The 15,290-nt window shown below is 45.3% G+C and overlaps 1 protein-coding gene across 2 annotated transcripts in view; it reads right to left on the bottom strand.

Annotated features, from left to right (window-relative positions):
- Positions 1–2,902: 2,902 nt before the first annotated feature.
- Positions 2,903–15,290, bottom strand: part of MAPK14 (mitogen-activated protein kinase 14) — a 28,614-nt gene continuing 16,226 nt past the window's right edge. Inside the window, exons 8-12 of one of the 2 annotated variants that reach the window (XM_054395739.1) lie at positions 14,947–15,018; positions 6,344–6,423; positions 5,801–5,879; positions 5,342–5,515; positions 2,903–4,258 (exon numbers count right to left, since the gene is read on the bottom strand). In XM_054395739.1, coding sequence (XP_054251714.1) covers positions 4,191–4,258; positions 5,342–5,515; positions 5,801–5,879; positions 6,344–6,423; positions 14,947–15,018 — 473 coding nt within the window. In that variant the 3' untranslated portion in view covers positions 2,903–4,190. Of the gene's footprint in view, positions 4,259–5,341; positions 5,516–5,800; positions 5,880–6,343; positions 6,424–8,861; positions 8,942–14,946; positions 15,019–15,290 lie in introns of both variants that reach the window. The other variant, XM_054395738.1, reaches the window with a different exon arrangement.

A 15,290-nucleotide genomic window follows, 5' to 3' on the forward strand; every position in this document is an offset into this window, starting at 1 on the left:
TTACCCAATAAATAGGAAATACAGAAAAAGCACCATCAGGGACCTAAGAAAGAATCATTTCACCTCAGAGAGACAGACTGGAGAGAGTCCTGCAGAGGCTACAAAGATATGGAGGAGTTTGGTGCATCTCTGTGCAGCTGAGAGCCCTGGGGCTGCTGCGCCTGGAGAAGAGCAGCCCCGGAGGGGATCTGAGCAATGCTCAGCAAGAGCTAAAGGATGGGGGGCAAGAGGATGGGGCCAGACTTTTGTCAGTGGTGCCCAGAGACAGGACAAGGGACAATGGGCACAAACTGGAACCCAGATGATTCCATCTGAACAGGAGAAACTTCTTTGGTGTGAGGTTGCTGGATGCCTGGAGCAGGCTGCCCAGGGAGGTTGTGGAGTCTCCAGGGAAGTGGAGAGCTTCCAACCCCTGCTGGCCATTGTGATCCTGGGCAAGCTGCTGTGGGTGCCCCTACTTTAGCACGGGGTTTGGAGTGGATGATCTCCAGAGGTTTCTTCCACCCCCTACCATGCTGGGATTCTGTGTTGCCCATAGATATTAGTGTTGCCACTTCCATTCTATGAACAGCCCTGGCAAGAGCTGCTGCTTCATAAAATACAAACCAGGGACATGGTGCCAGGGCACATCTCTAACCACACTCACATACGAATGTGCCAAGCCCTGTCTACAGCACCAGACAAGTCAGGAAATAAGCTGCCAGTGGCTAGAGCTATAAATACACCTGTGAGCAACAGCAGTGACAGCAAAGCTGCTGCAACATCAGCAAAATTCTAACTCCTTTGTAATTTCATGAGCACAGCTCTTGCTCAACCACACGTGCACAGCAGGTGATGGGCACACGACGGAGTCCTGCGTGTCTCAGGCATGTCGTGGCTGTAGAAAGATGAAATAATCCAAGTGACTGATTGCAGCTGAAGGAGGAAACCTTGAGTTAAGTAACTTCTTGTTGTAGGTGCAGCTCATTCTTCCCCCCCCCAGTTCAAGTCTCCTTGATTTTAGTGCTTTAAGTGAACACATTCTGGAGCATCTCTCTTACAAGGAAAGAGTGAGAGACCTGGGGCTGTTTGGTCTGGAGAAGAGAATGCTGAGAGGTGACCTTATCATGGTCTATGACTATCTTAAGGTGTGGTGGATTGGAATTACCCCCCAACAAAAAATTGCCAGACCACCTCAGTGGAAGCAAATGGGTGGCTGTCAGTAGGATGGAGCCACTCTCTTTTCACTGGTACCCGATGATAGGGCAAGGGACAATGGACATTAATTCAGTCACAGGAAATTTCACCTCAACATGAGAAAAAAAATTTTTTACTGTGAGGGTGCTGGAGCCCTGGAAGAGGCTGACCAGAGAGGTTGTGGGGTCTTCTCTAGAGATCTTCAAAACCTGCCTGGATGTGTTCCTGTGTGACCTGCCCTGGGTGATCCTGCTTTGGCAGGGGGGTTGGACTGGATGATCGCTAGAGGTCCCTTCCAACCCCTACCATTCTGTCATTCTATGATCTTGGATCCAGTTGTTGCCTGGTCACAAGCGGTGTTCCCAGGACTCAGTGGAGAAGGGTTAGGCATTAGAAGAGGCTGCCCAGGGAGGTGGTGGAGTCACCATCCCTGGAGATGTTCAATAAACGTGTGGACATGGCCCTTGGGGACATGGTTTAGTGGTGGTGTTGGGCTGATGGTTGGACTCAAGAAGTCTTTTCCAACTGAAACAATTCTATTGATTCTATGACTAATAAAAGTATTTCTTCTGTGTCCAGCATGAATGGTCAGACCCCAAGCTGGTTTTGGGACAAATATGGGCAGGAGGGCAGGGGCAGCAGGGAAAAGCATTCACACAGCCTTGGTCTCCCCATCCCAACCATCACACCCAAGGGAGCACAAGGGAGAAATTCCCATCATGCTAAAGCCCAACCCTGTGCCCCCCAGGAGGTTTGGAAGCAGCATCAGCGCAGTACATCTGAAAAATAGGTTTTATTTGTAACCAGTGGTATTGTGACATCTCACCTGGCACAACCAATGACAGCAAAACTCATGGGTAGAAACCAAATCACAGCTCTCTGCAGCGCATCCTCCTGCTTGGGCAGCTGGGCAGCATCAGACTGCAGGGCGGGGAGTGCCTGCCATGAGGGCTCCCGCTCCGGCACAGGCTCCAGTGGGACATTCCCACTCTCACACACACAGACAGACAGACACACACACACAACATCTATACTCTTAAAAATCTTGAGCAGTATTTCCGCAGGAAATCACACTGTAGCATCTACACAGAAACTGGCTGATAAAAAATAATCTGGCTGGGGGTTACAGTTTATTATCTACACTTCCATTTGGATGCCTGGACTGCTGGGCCAGCAGAAAAGGGAGGGTTTTGTTTGGGCTGATGAGAGTTTGATGAACTATCTGCTCACTTCACCTCACCCCAGACCCTTTAGCAAGCGTTGGACCTGCAGAGATCACTGGGAAGTAGCCTAGGAGGAATCGATGGCTTTGTCATTCACATCCCAGCCCTCTGTGCTGCCTCTTCAAACACAGGGCAAAACCACCCCAAATGGTTCCTCTCCATCCCCTGGGTGTCAAGAATAAAAATCACTGCCCCAGCCTTTCTCCTCACACACAGCTGTGTGGTCCTGCAACAAACAACACCTAAAACATCTCCTCCACAATCCCTAAATGGGGCTCTGGAGCTTCCCAGAACCAGCTCTAGGCCACAAACAAAGATCTGAGCCATGTCTGCACTAAAACATATTCCCTTCTCCTGTTCCCTCAAGGCAGAGATCAACCTGCTAAAAAACAGCCCAGAAGCTCATATCTGAGAGGGTAAGAAAAAAAAAAAAAAAAACAACCTTTAGTAAATGTTAGGGTTTTTTTATATATATATATATATAAATATTTCTATTTATAGCTATAGACAGTGAAAGGGAGATTGTGGCTTTATGCATGCTGATTTTTTTTGCTTTGGATTCCAAGGCTTCTATAAAAATTCATTTCAGGAAATAACTTAAGTTCTGGCCCAAGCTGCCCTGGTTTTGTCTTTAAAGATCATCCTTTACATCTGATCTCACAAGAACCCCCTCATCCCAAGCTCTCCTCCTTGGAAACCAGGAGGTCAGAACACAAGGTGCATGTTTCTGTGCCCTGTTGGTTTATCCTGTCCTTGCTGAAGCCTCCAGAGCGGCCCGGAGTTGACAATGAGCTGCAGCACAAGAGGAAGGATGCTGTGATTCCATGGCACTGGCTGAGGTACTCAGTGGAACACTTCACTGATGGTTTAACTGCCCCAGTGCCATCCCCAAAAGAGGAAGGACGAAGGTCAAGCAGCTCCACATGCAGGTACAGCTACGACATGCAAACACACCCCACCTCTAGGGAACAACGGACACGAACGTGTGGCTAGCAAGAATCAACTCCAGCCTCTGTCTCCTGGGAGCTAATGCTGGGAAGCCTCAGAACAAGAGGAAAGCAAGAGGCAAAAACACAGGAATACCCAATCCAGAGATAGAAGCTGTTGCCTCTGGAAGCTATTTCCTGATTACATGGAGTTCATGCCTGGCTATCCGGGAGCCTTCACCCTAAAAAGCAGTGGGTCAGAGATTTTCACTCCAGTCTTCCATCCTTTCTCTCCCCATTCATTAAGGCACAAACATATTTACAGTTTCAAACCAAACCTTTCCAAGTTCCAGGAATTGGACATTAGAAGGCCTCTACCCTGCTGTACCAGGAAGATCTGGGCATGGATCAGTACCCTGGCACTGAACAAGGGCATCCCTCAACCCCCACCTTCCATCCTGAAGAGAACAGAGGACTTTCTATGTCTAAAAAACAACTTCCATTACTTAGAGGTTACTTAATTGTAGAATTGATAAAATGGCAACGATTGTAACCAAACTTTCAGCATCAGCTTCCCTGTCTTGCCCCAGCAGTGCAAGCTCTGAGCACTGGGAGGACCGAGGAGAGGTCAGAGCAGGTCTTCAGGGGCTTGCCCCAGGCTGTACACAGAACACGAGAGCATGCAGCATGTTTACACAGAGTCGGCTTTCCTTCCCTCCCCCCTCCCTCCCCAATTCAACACACACAAAACCCCTCCACCAAGGAGAATATTGTTGTGACGAGGCACTTGAACGATAATCGGAGAGTCCCTAGGAAAAGGCCTTCCCCTCACAGTGACGTGGGACAAACAGAAGAGAGCAGCTCCTCAGGACTCCATCTCCTCTTGGTCAAGCGGCGGTGGCACGAAGCTGATCACTTCATCGTAAGTCAGGCCTGGTGGCACAAAGGTCATACGATCATTGAGGTTGGAAAAGACCTCTAAGATCATCGAGTCCAACAGTAACCCAGCTACCATGACCACTGAACTATATCCTAAAGCACCACAGCTATACACGTCTTGAACGCCTACAGGGATGGGGACTCCACCACCTCCCAGGGCAGCCTGTTCAGTGCCTGACCACTCTTGCAGCAAAAGTTTTTCCCAATATTCAACCTAAACCTCCCCTGGCACAACTTAAATCCATTTCCTCTCACCCTGTCATTAGTTACTTGGGATAGGAGACTGACACCAGCCTCACTCCAACCTCCTTTCAGGCAGTTGTAGAGAGCAATAAGGTCTCCCCTCAGCCTTCTCTCCTCTGGACTAAACAACCCCAGCTCCCTCCAAACCCCATAGCAGCCTCACTGATCTTCTCTGGACATGCTCCAGGACCTCAACGTCTGTCTTGTACTGTGGTGCCCAGAACTATACACAGTACTCAAGCTGTGGCCTTGTGTGATGTGACAGAATCTTGACAAGCAGCACTAAAGACACCTCTCATGCAAGTAATCTGCAACAATCTGCAACGTTCTAATGCTATTTTAAATGAAAAACCAGGTTTGATTAAGAAGAATAAAGAGAAAAGAATTGGTTACACCCATCTCAGAGACCCAAAGCCAGGTTGCATGAGGCCTTGAGCAACCTGGTCTAGCGGAAGGTGTCCCTGTCCATGGCAGGGGGTTGGAACTGGATGATCTTTGAGGTCCCTTCCAACCCAAACCACTCTATCAGGACTGACATACACAGTGAAAGTTATTTCTGGACTGTTGAAGATATGTGAACAAATTTGAACAAGAATAAGGACAGGAGCAACTTTGTCACCTACATGTTCGCATGCTCAGAGTAGTAATTAGCTAGCAGGGACTACGCTGATGATGTGCACAGCATGTGATGGATTCATGCAGCACAAAGCCCTCAGAATGGATGCCCACATTCATCTCGGTCTCTTTGTGCCTCTAACTACCATGGCTCAGCTGAGCCACAGAGAGGGCCACAGAGGAAGCAGCTTGGCTTACACTCCTGTCCCCCAAACTCACTTTTCCATTCTTCAATCTCAAGTTCCCTGCTTTCAAAGGACTGGTCATAGGGGTCTGCCACTGGTTCATCATCTGGGTCATGATACTGAGCAAAGTAGGCGTGAGCCAGCGCTTCTGCTGCAGTGATTCGCTTGTCCGTGTCCAGTACCAACATCTTCTCTAGCAAGTCCACAGCTGTAAAAGCAGCAAAATAGAAAGGATTTTACATTGTGACACAAACCTGACACGTGAGTTCCTAAAAATTCAATGTCTATGAGGAATCTGCAACTTCTCAAGACCCACCCATCACCCACAGTTTCTTCCTCTTCTATCCTCAGCCCACACAGATTTTAAGCTTTGAAAATGGCAGGGAGCTCTGAACTGCTTCTGCAGTCAGAACAAAGCTTTGAGGAAGTTTTGGTGTCCCAAGACATGCCACTTTCAGCCTGGGGAAGGGCAGAACACTTCAGGCAGCCTTACCTAGGGGATTGGCACCAATGAACACGTTTTCAAAGTTCATTTTCGGCATATAAGACAGAGACTGGATGTAGTTTCTTGCCTGTAGAAATAAACACTCTGTTGAAGTCCAATATAATCCAGCCAAGACAAAGTACATTTCAACCATCCTGAAGCACTGGATATTATGGTCTGTCACCTTGCTTTGCCTTCTCATATTCCAATACTGACTAAGCCCATCAGCATTATCCCTCCCCAGCTAAAGGCCACTCAGGACAGTGGAGGAAGAGCTGAGGTGACTGGAAGTTCATGCATGACTGGAAAGTAGAGAGGTGCTGCAGGAGCTGAGTGCCCCAAGTCCCAGTGCAGTGTCTGTCAGTGAGCCACACAGCACCAAACCAGCTCACATCCAGGCTCTGCTCAGTCTCAGCATTGTCCAAACCTCATCTAGTACCAAAATGCTGCTGCAGGGAGTTGCCCACCCCATGCTGCATGCAAGCAGTGGTGAACGCTGTGAGTGAAGCCCTGCCCTGCAACCCTCCCTCCCCTCATCTGCTCAGGTCTCACCTCGTGGCTGGGCATCCTGTTAATGAGATATGCAGGGGGTGTTCCCGTCAGACGCATGATCTGCTGAAGCTGGTTAATATCTTAAGTGCCTAGTCAAGGGCTTTGTTAAAAACAGTGCAAAAACCATTTGAAACAGAAAAATGGCTGCAGACACAGCACCTCTTCTGCAAACCACAAGGCAAAAGCTGTCTGTACAGGCAGGGCCTCACTGATTCCTTCAAATGCTTGTGAAAAAGTTTAGTGATTGGACTTGTCCAACCCTTCAACCAATGGAGAATTACTGACCACTGGGTAACAGCGTCAGCACAAAGTATTTCTGTCCCCTGTAAGTAGCATTACCCTATACCACGGTTACGTTCATGCTTCCAACAGCTTTAATCCACCAGAGCAGACGTTTCCTTTGGCTGAAGCTACCCCTCCAAAATTTTCCTAAGCTGCTGCAGCCTCAGAAAAGCGAAGAGAAATTAAAACAGGAACCAGAATCATATCCCCTGCACTGGTTACCAGGTTTTTGGGTTTTTTTGGTTTTTTTTTTTCACTTGCTGCACAGAAAGTGCTTCAGTTCCTTGCGGTGCAAAGTGAAATGGGCTCACAAGTCACACCTCCTTCTCAACAGCTTTGAATGCACTTTGGTACGTGGGCGAGGTGACAGAAGGCATAAATGCAAAATTAGCAAAGCAGGAGCATTGCATAAGCCAGAGTTAGCTGATGGCAGCGAGCAGAGAAAAGTGAGAGCAACTGAAGTCACACAGCAGAAACCCAGAACTCATTACACTGATGGACTGAGGGCACCTCAAACACTTCTCCCTCTATGATGGAAAGAGTGATCAGAAACAGAACTTTTCTGTGGGTTTTGGTGGTTTGTTTTGTTTTGAACACACTCCTGATCTGGACCTGGCTAGCAGCAATTTTTCTTTTTCTTGTGCTGTGCTAAAGAAGAAGTGACCCACTTCCATCTTACGTATGCAAACTAATCTTTTGCTTAACCCAGTCAACCTTTCAGCTTATCCCTTGCTAATCCCCTGCACTTCCAGACTACCCTTCAGCTCACTTCACAGAGCCCAAAGCAATCCGCACTTCCCAGTCCTGACCTTTCCAGGGCTCTTTCTTTTAATTGCTGATATTCAGCAAGATGACCAACTGATTCCAACCTCTAGGAGATGGAATTCAAGGCTAACCTCCTGTTTCTCATTTACTGTTACACGAAGCAGAACAGAAGCTGCAGCACAACATAACCTCATGGCTGCTCTCCACCACTCTGATCTATCACAGAGAGTCACAGAATTGTTTTGGTTGGAATAAACCTTTCAGATCATTGAGTCCAACCATGATCTAACTTGTACCAAGTCCATTGCTAAACCATGTCCTTATCAGAACCATGTCACATTTGTGGCAAACAGGAGGATGGAGACTCTCTTTTTATAAGGAGTCCCATGGAATTCTGTGATTCTTTTCCCCATGAGAACAGATGGACATTGGAATCATCTCCCAAGGGAAGCAGTGGACTCCCCTGCATTGGTCAGTTTTAAGTTAGCTTGACAGGGTGCTGAGCCAGCTCATTTCAACTCCACTACCACCTAGGGAGGCTGGATCATTGGGGTCCCTTCAACCTGGCCTTCTGTGATTCAGAGCAGGAGCAGAGTGAGTTGCTAAGCTACCCTGCTGGTTACCTCTACACAAGCTTGCTGCTTGCTGTGCTTCAACTTGTCAATCCCTGCTGTTAGAGCAACTCTCTCTCTAACTTTTATGCCCTTCACCTTCAGAAACAGGTAACATGAAATGCCATTTACCACTGCCTTTGCAGGAGTTCAGAGTTCATGATTAGAACAACCCAGAAATGGCAGCATGGCTGGAAAGAAGTCACCCTGTAGAAAGGGGGATTGCAGAAAGCTTTTTGCTATTACCTTGATCAACTGGCCCCATGCAGCAACACCCTTTCAGTACATCACCCAGTTAGTTTTCCTCTCAGCAGCCTGTACACTGTGTGCCCTGCAAACACCTGCCACATAAAGCACCTAAAAATACACTCTGGATTTTATGTTACAAAACTAAAGACATTTAAAGAGGTGTTTCAGGAATGAACCACACTACAGAAGGGACTGCATGTGTTCAGAGCACAACACACTTGCTCCTGTTCTGGAAGATCTCTGGGTAGGCAAAGTGTAGAAATAATAATAGAGATGAGCCTCAAGATCTTAGCTGTGAAAAATCCTTCCCCAGCAGCACCTGATGGTACAAGAGATCACGAAGCAGAAACCCACAAACTGAAAGAAAAGTCATCAAGCAGTAAAATGAGAAGATGGAAGAAAGAAATCCTACTGCAGGCAGAGGTAAAGAGGAATAAAGAGCAGATAAATACAGCATGAGAACTCAAAACCATCCAAGAGCAAAGAATGACAAAGGAAAGAAAAATAACAGAAAACAAATCCCAACACATACTATAGGGAGACTACAGGAGGGCAACACACAAACCAGGGACTTCAAAAGGGCAGATATTACAATCAAAGTATAAACTCACAGACTCTGAGGAGATTTTCTTCAAAAGCTCAGGCCCTGGGGTTCCAACGAGTCTCAAAATGAGCTTCAACTGATCAATATCTAATGATGGACCATAAAGGAAAATGCTGGGACAAATCAAAATGAAAAAAATAAAATAAAATAAACGTAAGACATCAGCTCATTAAGTCACCACCTGCCAAGGCCTCCACTGAAAAGCTATTTTAAGCAAACTGTATTCGTCCCTCTCGTTTACAATGGAATACCCTCCTGGAACAGAGCTCTGTCTGCATCAGACATATTGAGCAGCTCATCCAGGAACAAACACCCCATGTGCATGGACTTGGTCCCTGCATCCTCAGCCACTGAGAGCAGGGGCAAAGCTCTCACCCTGCTGGCACAGATCAGTTCACATGCTCCTTCCAGGCCAACACACTGAAGTAGCAACAGTGAGCAGGGTTAGGTTGTGTTAGTGACAGATGAAGGAAAAGCACAGGGCTGAAAAGTGTAGACACTAATAGGGGAAAAAAGTCAAAGTCTCTGGTGAACACCTTCCAAGGCAACTCAGCCACTTCTGGAACTCAAAAAGTAAGAAAATGCCTGGAGCCTGCTCCCGACCTCTTGCCCTGAATGTGGGGAGCACCTTTTGGCCAGGGTGCTGCAGCCAGCACAGGATGATGGCCTCTGGACAAGCAGGGTAGGAGACCAAAGCTCCTGGAGCTCCCTCTCTTCAGCCCCACAGACCTGCCACAGTGGCTGAAATGGAATGTGGACTTGGATTTACAGTCTCTATGTAGAAAGGTCTAGGGACTTAACACTGCAGGTGTAAAGAATGTTTTATCCAAAGCACAGCTTCCACCAGGCTGCTGTCCTCTTTAACAGGACATAAAAATTACATATTTGGTATCCACTGATGAAAAAAATCCACTAAAGATAGTTTTATGCCTAAAACTCAAGACAAAAAGGAGACACAAGGTATCTTTAAAAAAAAATCACTGAAAGATTAATCTCCCTTCTTCTCTGTACTACCCTCCATGCTGCCCCTTCGAGACTTGTGGTTTCAGACTGTCTGTATCGTTCCTATTTGCCCTTAAATGATACCAAACTAGTCACACATTGTCCTGTGTGAACTGGACACAACTGAACAACTGAAGGACTCACTTACTAGACAATGTTTTTTCTGGGATCAATGCCTTGCTGCCAGCTCCCTGTTAGAGCATCTTTCAGTTCCAGTACTACAAGAGCTCCAGAAATGCTCTCCTGTGTTTCAAAAAAGCCTCAGAGCAAACTGTGTATGAAGGAACTCACCAACACTGTCCTAAAACCTTTATCTTCTGATGTAAACTTCAGACCCAGGTTTTATGTACAAAATGAACCAAAAGCCCTGGAAATAGCACTCTGCAGAACAGCTGAACTAATTCCTCACTTCTCAACTCCCACCTACTTGAACACTCCAAGTAAATCCAGTATCTCAGTTGGATTTAGCTTAGCTGCTGAATCACCAACTAAGTGTCAATGCTTAAAATTAAATCAGTACATCTACTGGTGCAGGAGAAGGTGCCACACTAACATCAACTAGCTCAGTTAAATTGGCTTTTCCTCAGTGCCACTGAAGCAGCCCTCACATCTTTCACTCTTTGTGCAAGAAACTACTGACATGCCTCAGAAGGCAGGGGCCATACCTCAGTCTGGGTATTTAAATTCTTTTAAAGGCATTTAAAATTCTTTACTATGAGGGTGATGAGACACTGGAATGCACTGTCCAGAGAAATTGTGAATGCCTCATCCCTAGAAGTGTTTAAGACCAGGCTGGATGAGGCTTTGAGCAACCTGGTCTAGTGGGAGGTGTCCCTGCCCATGGCAGGGGGATTGGAAATAGATGATCTTTATGATCCCTTCCAACTCAAGCCATTCCATTATCTGATTCTATGATTTAACAAAATCACCTGCACCATGTGTGCCAGCATCTGTGCTGCCCAGTTTGCTGCCAGCTTATTTCCCAGGGAAAACTGCTACTGGAATTGCTTCTAGTTTGGAGCCTACCACCCATATCCTGCTGAACTGCAGCATATAGCCTACCATGTCCCAGAGAAATAAGCCATAAGCAATTAAAGACAGGAAAAAGACTTAGCATATACAAAGCAAAAGGAAAAAAAACAAACCAAACAGATGTGCATGGAGAAGGAAAGCACAGCATGCAACCCCCCCAGTGCCACCACCAAGGGACCCCCAAGGATTGGTGAGTTGCAGTGATTCCAAAAGTGAGCAAACAACCTGCTGTCACTGTCAGGAGTGTCAGAGCTCACCCAGGCAAAGCAAAGGTCAGAACTTGTTTTAGCTGCCACCACAAGCAGGAAAATCAGAAGAACAAGTGATTTCAGATGGGTTAGTTCTCATGGAAGCCTCACACTACTGAATAAAAGCAGTAATAAGAACACTCTTCACAGTTCAAAAGGGAATGCAGTCAACTTAAACCACACAGAAAACAGGCTAAAGTAGGACAAAACAGTCAAGATATTATTATTTGTACTTTATGTCACTTTATGCGAGGCAAATTGTCAAACTGAAAGTCATCTTCACTACTTATTGATATGAATCCACTACTTATTGATATGAATCAGTCACATTACAAGAGCTGTAAATAAAAAATAAAGAATTTACATGTTTAACAGAAACTGAGCTCAGCATAATACAGACAACAACAACAGAAGAATGCCTCTAGCTAAGCCTCACAGTAAAATTCCAAAGGACTCTTGGATTTTTTTTTTTTCTCTCTGATTAGTCTTTCCCACAACCATGCTCCCCTTCTCCAGCCCCTGGCAGACATTTTATCAATACTAGAAATCCATCTTTCATTCAAATCTTTCCACCTGTAGCTTACAGCAGGAACAATTCAATTTGCTTACACTCAGTGTGGAGTGAGGAATATTGGAACAACCCTGCAGAGCTAAGCCCACGTTAATCACAGGAGTGAAAAAGACCAATTCTTGCTTTAAGTCAGTAACAGCCATGTTCAGAATTAGGTTCTTCTGTGGTGTGAAACTGGAGCAGGGTAGATTTGGGTTAGACATAAGGAGAAAGTTGTTTACAGTGAGAGTGGTGAAATACTGGAACAGGTTGCCCAGGGATGTGTCCATGGAGACATTCAAGGTCAGACTTGATGTGACCCTGGGCAGCCTGACCTTGTTGGAGGTGTCCCTGCTGACTGCAGGGGGGTTGGAGCTTTGAGGGTTCTTTCCAACCCAATGCAATCTGTGAATCTGTAAATTCAGCATTAGTTTATCTGTATATTCAGCATTAGTTCATCAGTGGCATAATCACCACAGACAGCAGTGAAGATCAGCATCTCAGAATACAACTTGATTGATTACTTACCAGATTAAATTAACTGTACAGCTTGGCTGTGCTGAAGCCCCTTACAAGGAATACACACATCTGTGGGCTGTATAAAGAAATACCTGATGGACTGGAGATGCCATCACACCATTTCTGCTAAATCCTTGGTGAAAGGAACCAGCATTTTAAACAAGAGACCCACCTGAACAGGAGGATGATGAACATGAGCAGGTATTCCCTAGCCTGTCACTAGCTGTTTCATTTTGGAAATGTGAAGCTATGTAGTTGAGAAAATTAATGTCTTGAGATCAAAAAGCAAGAGGAATGTCACATTTTCAGCGGTCAAAGGGGAGCAGTTTCCAGCTTTCTGAATACATGGAACACACAGTCATCTTGCCTCCAGCTGCAAAGTGAATTCCCTCCACCTGCAGAGGATTTGGGTAAACTACACCCTTGGCTGCTATGGTCATGGCAAATCCTCCCTGAATGAAGCCATGTTAATGTTAACTGTGGAGTTAGTAATTCAACAACCACAGTGACACTGCAGGAGGAACCCAGGCCTCAGCAAATCTGTGAGTATATGGACATTACTCTGAGCCCAGAGCACCCTACATGTTCTACGTCTGTTAACACTCCTAAAATCATGGAGATTTAATGATTTCAAAGAGCTTTCAAGGCAGGAGGAAGCTAGAACTCATCATTATCTTACTTTATTTGTCAAAGCTGAAGTGAAAGCTGGTGACTGGTGCCTTTCCAGATCCTTGGCTAAGTGTTTCATGCACAAACAAGGCTCATAACCACAAACCCTGCTTCCCTAACCCTTCTAACCTCATGACTGAGCACAGCATGTACAATGAAGTGGGGAACCACGCATACAAACTGGAAGAACTAAAATGCTACAGAGTTATCTAGTGGATAAAAGATTGGGCCTTATTTTTCTTAAAATCTAACCAACTCAGGATAGAAACTTTAATTCAGAAGTGTAACTAGCATTTGCAAAAGAAATTGAGCACTTAAAGGTTCACAAGCATCTGCTGGAAGATATAAATCAGTGAAGCAGAGCAAATGATTGAGATCCAGTCAATTTTATTTTGCATGGTGGTTATTATTTGCTGCAATTCTTAGCTTGGAGGTGTAAAAAAAACCTCTCAGGCTCAGAAAAGAACTTCACAGCATGAAACATTTCTTACAGATTGCAAATCCTATTAGCAAGTATTTTACTTGTAAGTATCAAGACTTGTAAAATCTAAGCTGTTTCACTATTAGTAGGGTCAAGTAATAGCAATAACTTAAATATTTTTGCTTTGTTTGAATCAATTCTTGATTTCTCTTTCTTTTTTTTTCCTCTACAAAGAAACAAAATCTGCCCCAAATTACAGGTGCTACAGCAGCAGATGGGAATCTGGCAGCTCTTTTTCTAGCTTCTAAACACTTTATTGTTGGTTCTACTTGTCTCTGACACCAGAAAAATACAGCAGAGATGACTAAACAGCAGAGCACAGCCAAATCAACAAATCTGGAGAGAGATTAGGAGATGGAGACAGGCAGAAAAAGAGAAAAAAAAAAAAGGTTAAAGCAAATTGAAAAAGGAGGTGAAACTGGTAAAATTGAAATGAAAGCCTTGCCTGCCAGGGAAGAATTTTGGAATCAAGACGCTTTCCAAAGTCATACACAGAAGCCAGCACTTCCAGCACTTGGTTTCTTTTCACCAAATGCTAACAGATTTGAATTAACAGGTAAAATACTAATAAATGAATAAAAGTTAAAAAGAATACATTTTTGGTAAAAGGTGGGCAATGTTATTTTCTCTGGTAAATAAAGCTCCGTTTCTAGGCAATGAAAAATCCTCCCAGGAGTAAACCACCCCACAGGTTGTGTGGCTGAACCGAAGTGTAACAACTTGCATCAAGCCTCAGTTCTAATTTCCTGGGGATAAAAGTGACCTCCTCTCACTGTGGCCCCAGAAATCTGCCCAAGGGTCCTTACCCAACCCCTTTTGGTGCAGCGAAATAGTAATTCTGAGGAGCTGTTCTTTAAGCTCGATTTTTCATCTCAGTTCAAGCACACAGGGAAAGAAGGCTCACAATCTGTTTACATGGAAGTGGAACCCAAACATTTCAGAGGATTCAAAGTTCTTTACAAGGAGAGTGGTAAAATACTGGAACAGGCTGCCCAGGAATGTGGTTGAGGCCCTGTCCCTGGAGACATTCAAGATCAGACTTAATGTAGCTGTGGGCAGCCTGATCTGGTTGGAGGTGTCCCTGCTGACTGCAGCAGGGTTGGACAAGATAACCTCTGAGGGTCCCTTCCAACCCAATGCAATCTGTGAATGTGAATTTGGAAGAAACTATTTGGCACTGTCTCCAAAGCCACCACTCTCATAACATTCCAGAGGCCGGGAGGGATGCTTCAAATTTGATAGAAACCTGAACTGGGAGTGATTCTGAGCAACCAGGTTACTCCACACAGTTATTTTCTATAAACTCAAAGAGCAATGAATTGAAATAAACTTAGAGGAAAGTTAACTCCCAGAAACAACCAACCAGTGAGCAATTCTAGTGATGTTAATGGACAATAAAGAGGAACAGATTTGCCTTCTTGTTTCCTGTGCAGCAAAGGACTCACCTCTCTGTACTGTGAGTAAAACAAGCTGTTAATCTAAAACCAAACAAAAAAACCTCCCACAACCAAACCCAGAATGTCTTTTCTTGTAAAGTATGTGAAGCTGAAGAGCTCTCATTTCCATTTCAAATATGACTTTCAAAGGATACGGTCTGTCCCAGGGAACAATGTTCTTCCAGTCAACAGTTCAGCCATAATGCAGCCCACCGACCAAATATCAACTGAGCAAAACAAACAAAACACACAAAATCATGTCAGGAAAAAAAACCCACAGTCTCAGAATCACCCTGTCCTACAAGTACAGACAGCTTTATCCTGAAATCTTCTTATGGTATCCAAACAGCCTGATATATGCTGCAAGCTGACACTGCTCAGTAACTCTGTCCTCTAGGACTTGTTCTAGAGCAGGCAAATGTCCCTTCCACAGCACAATGTGCAATGAGCACCAGATCTGGGGAGGAATCTGCACAACTGAACAGGAAGAGACCTGTTC

Source organism: Indicator indicator, chromosome 35 (assembly GCF_027791375.1).
Source record: "Indicator indicator isolate 239-I01 chromosome 35, UM_Iind_1.1, whole genome shotgun sequence".
Classification (NCBI taxonomy): domain Eukaryota; kingdom Metazoa; phylum Chordata; class Aves; order Piciformes; family Indicatoridae; genus Indicator; species Indicator indicator.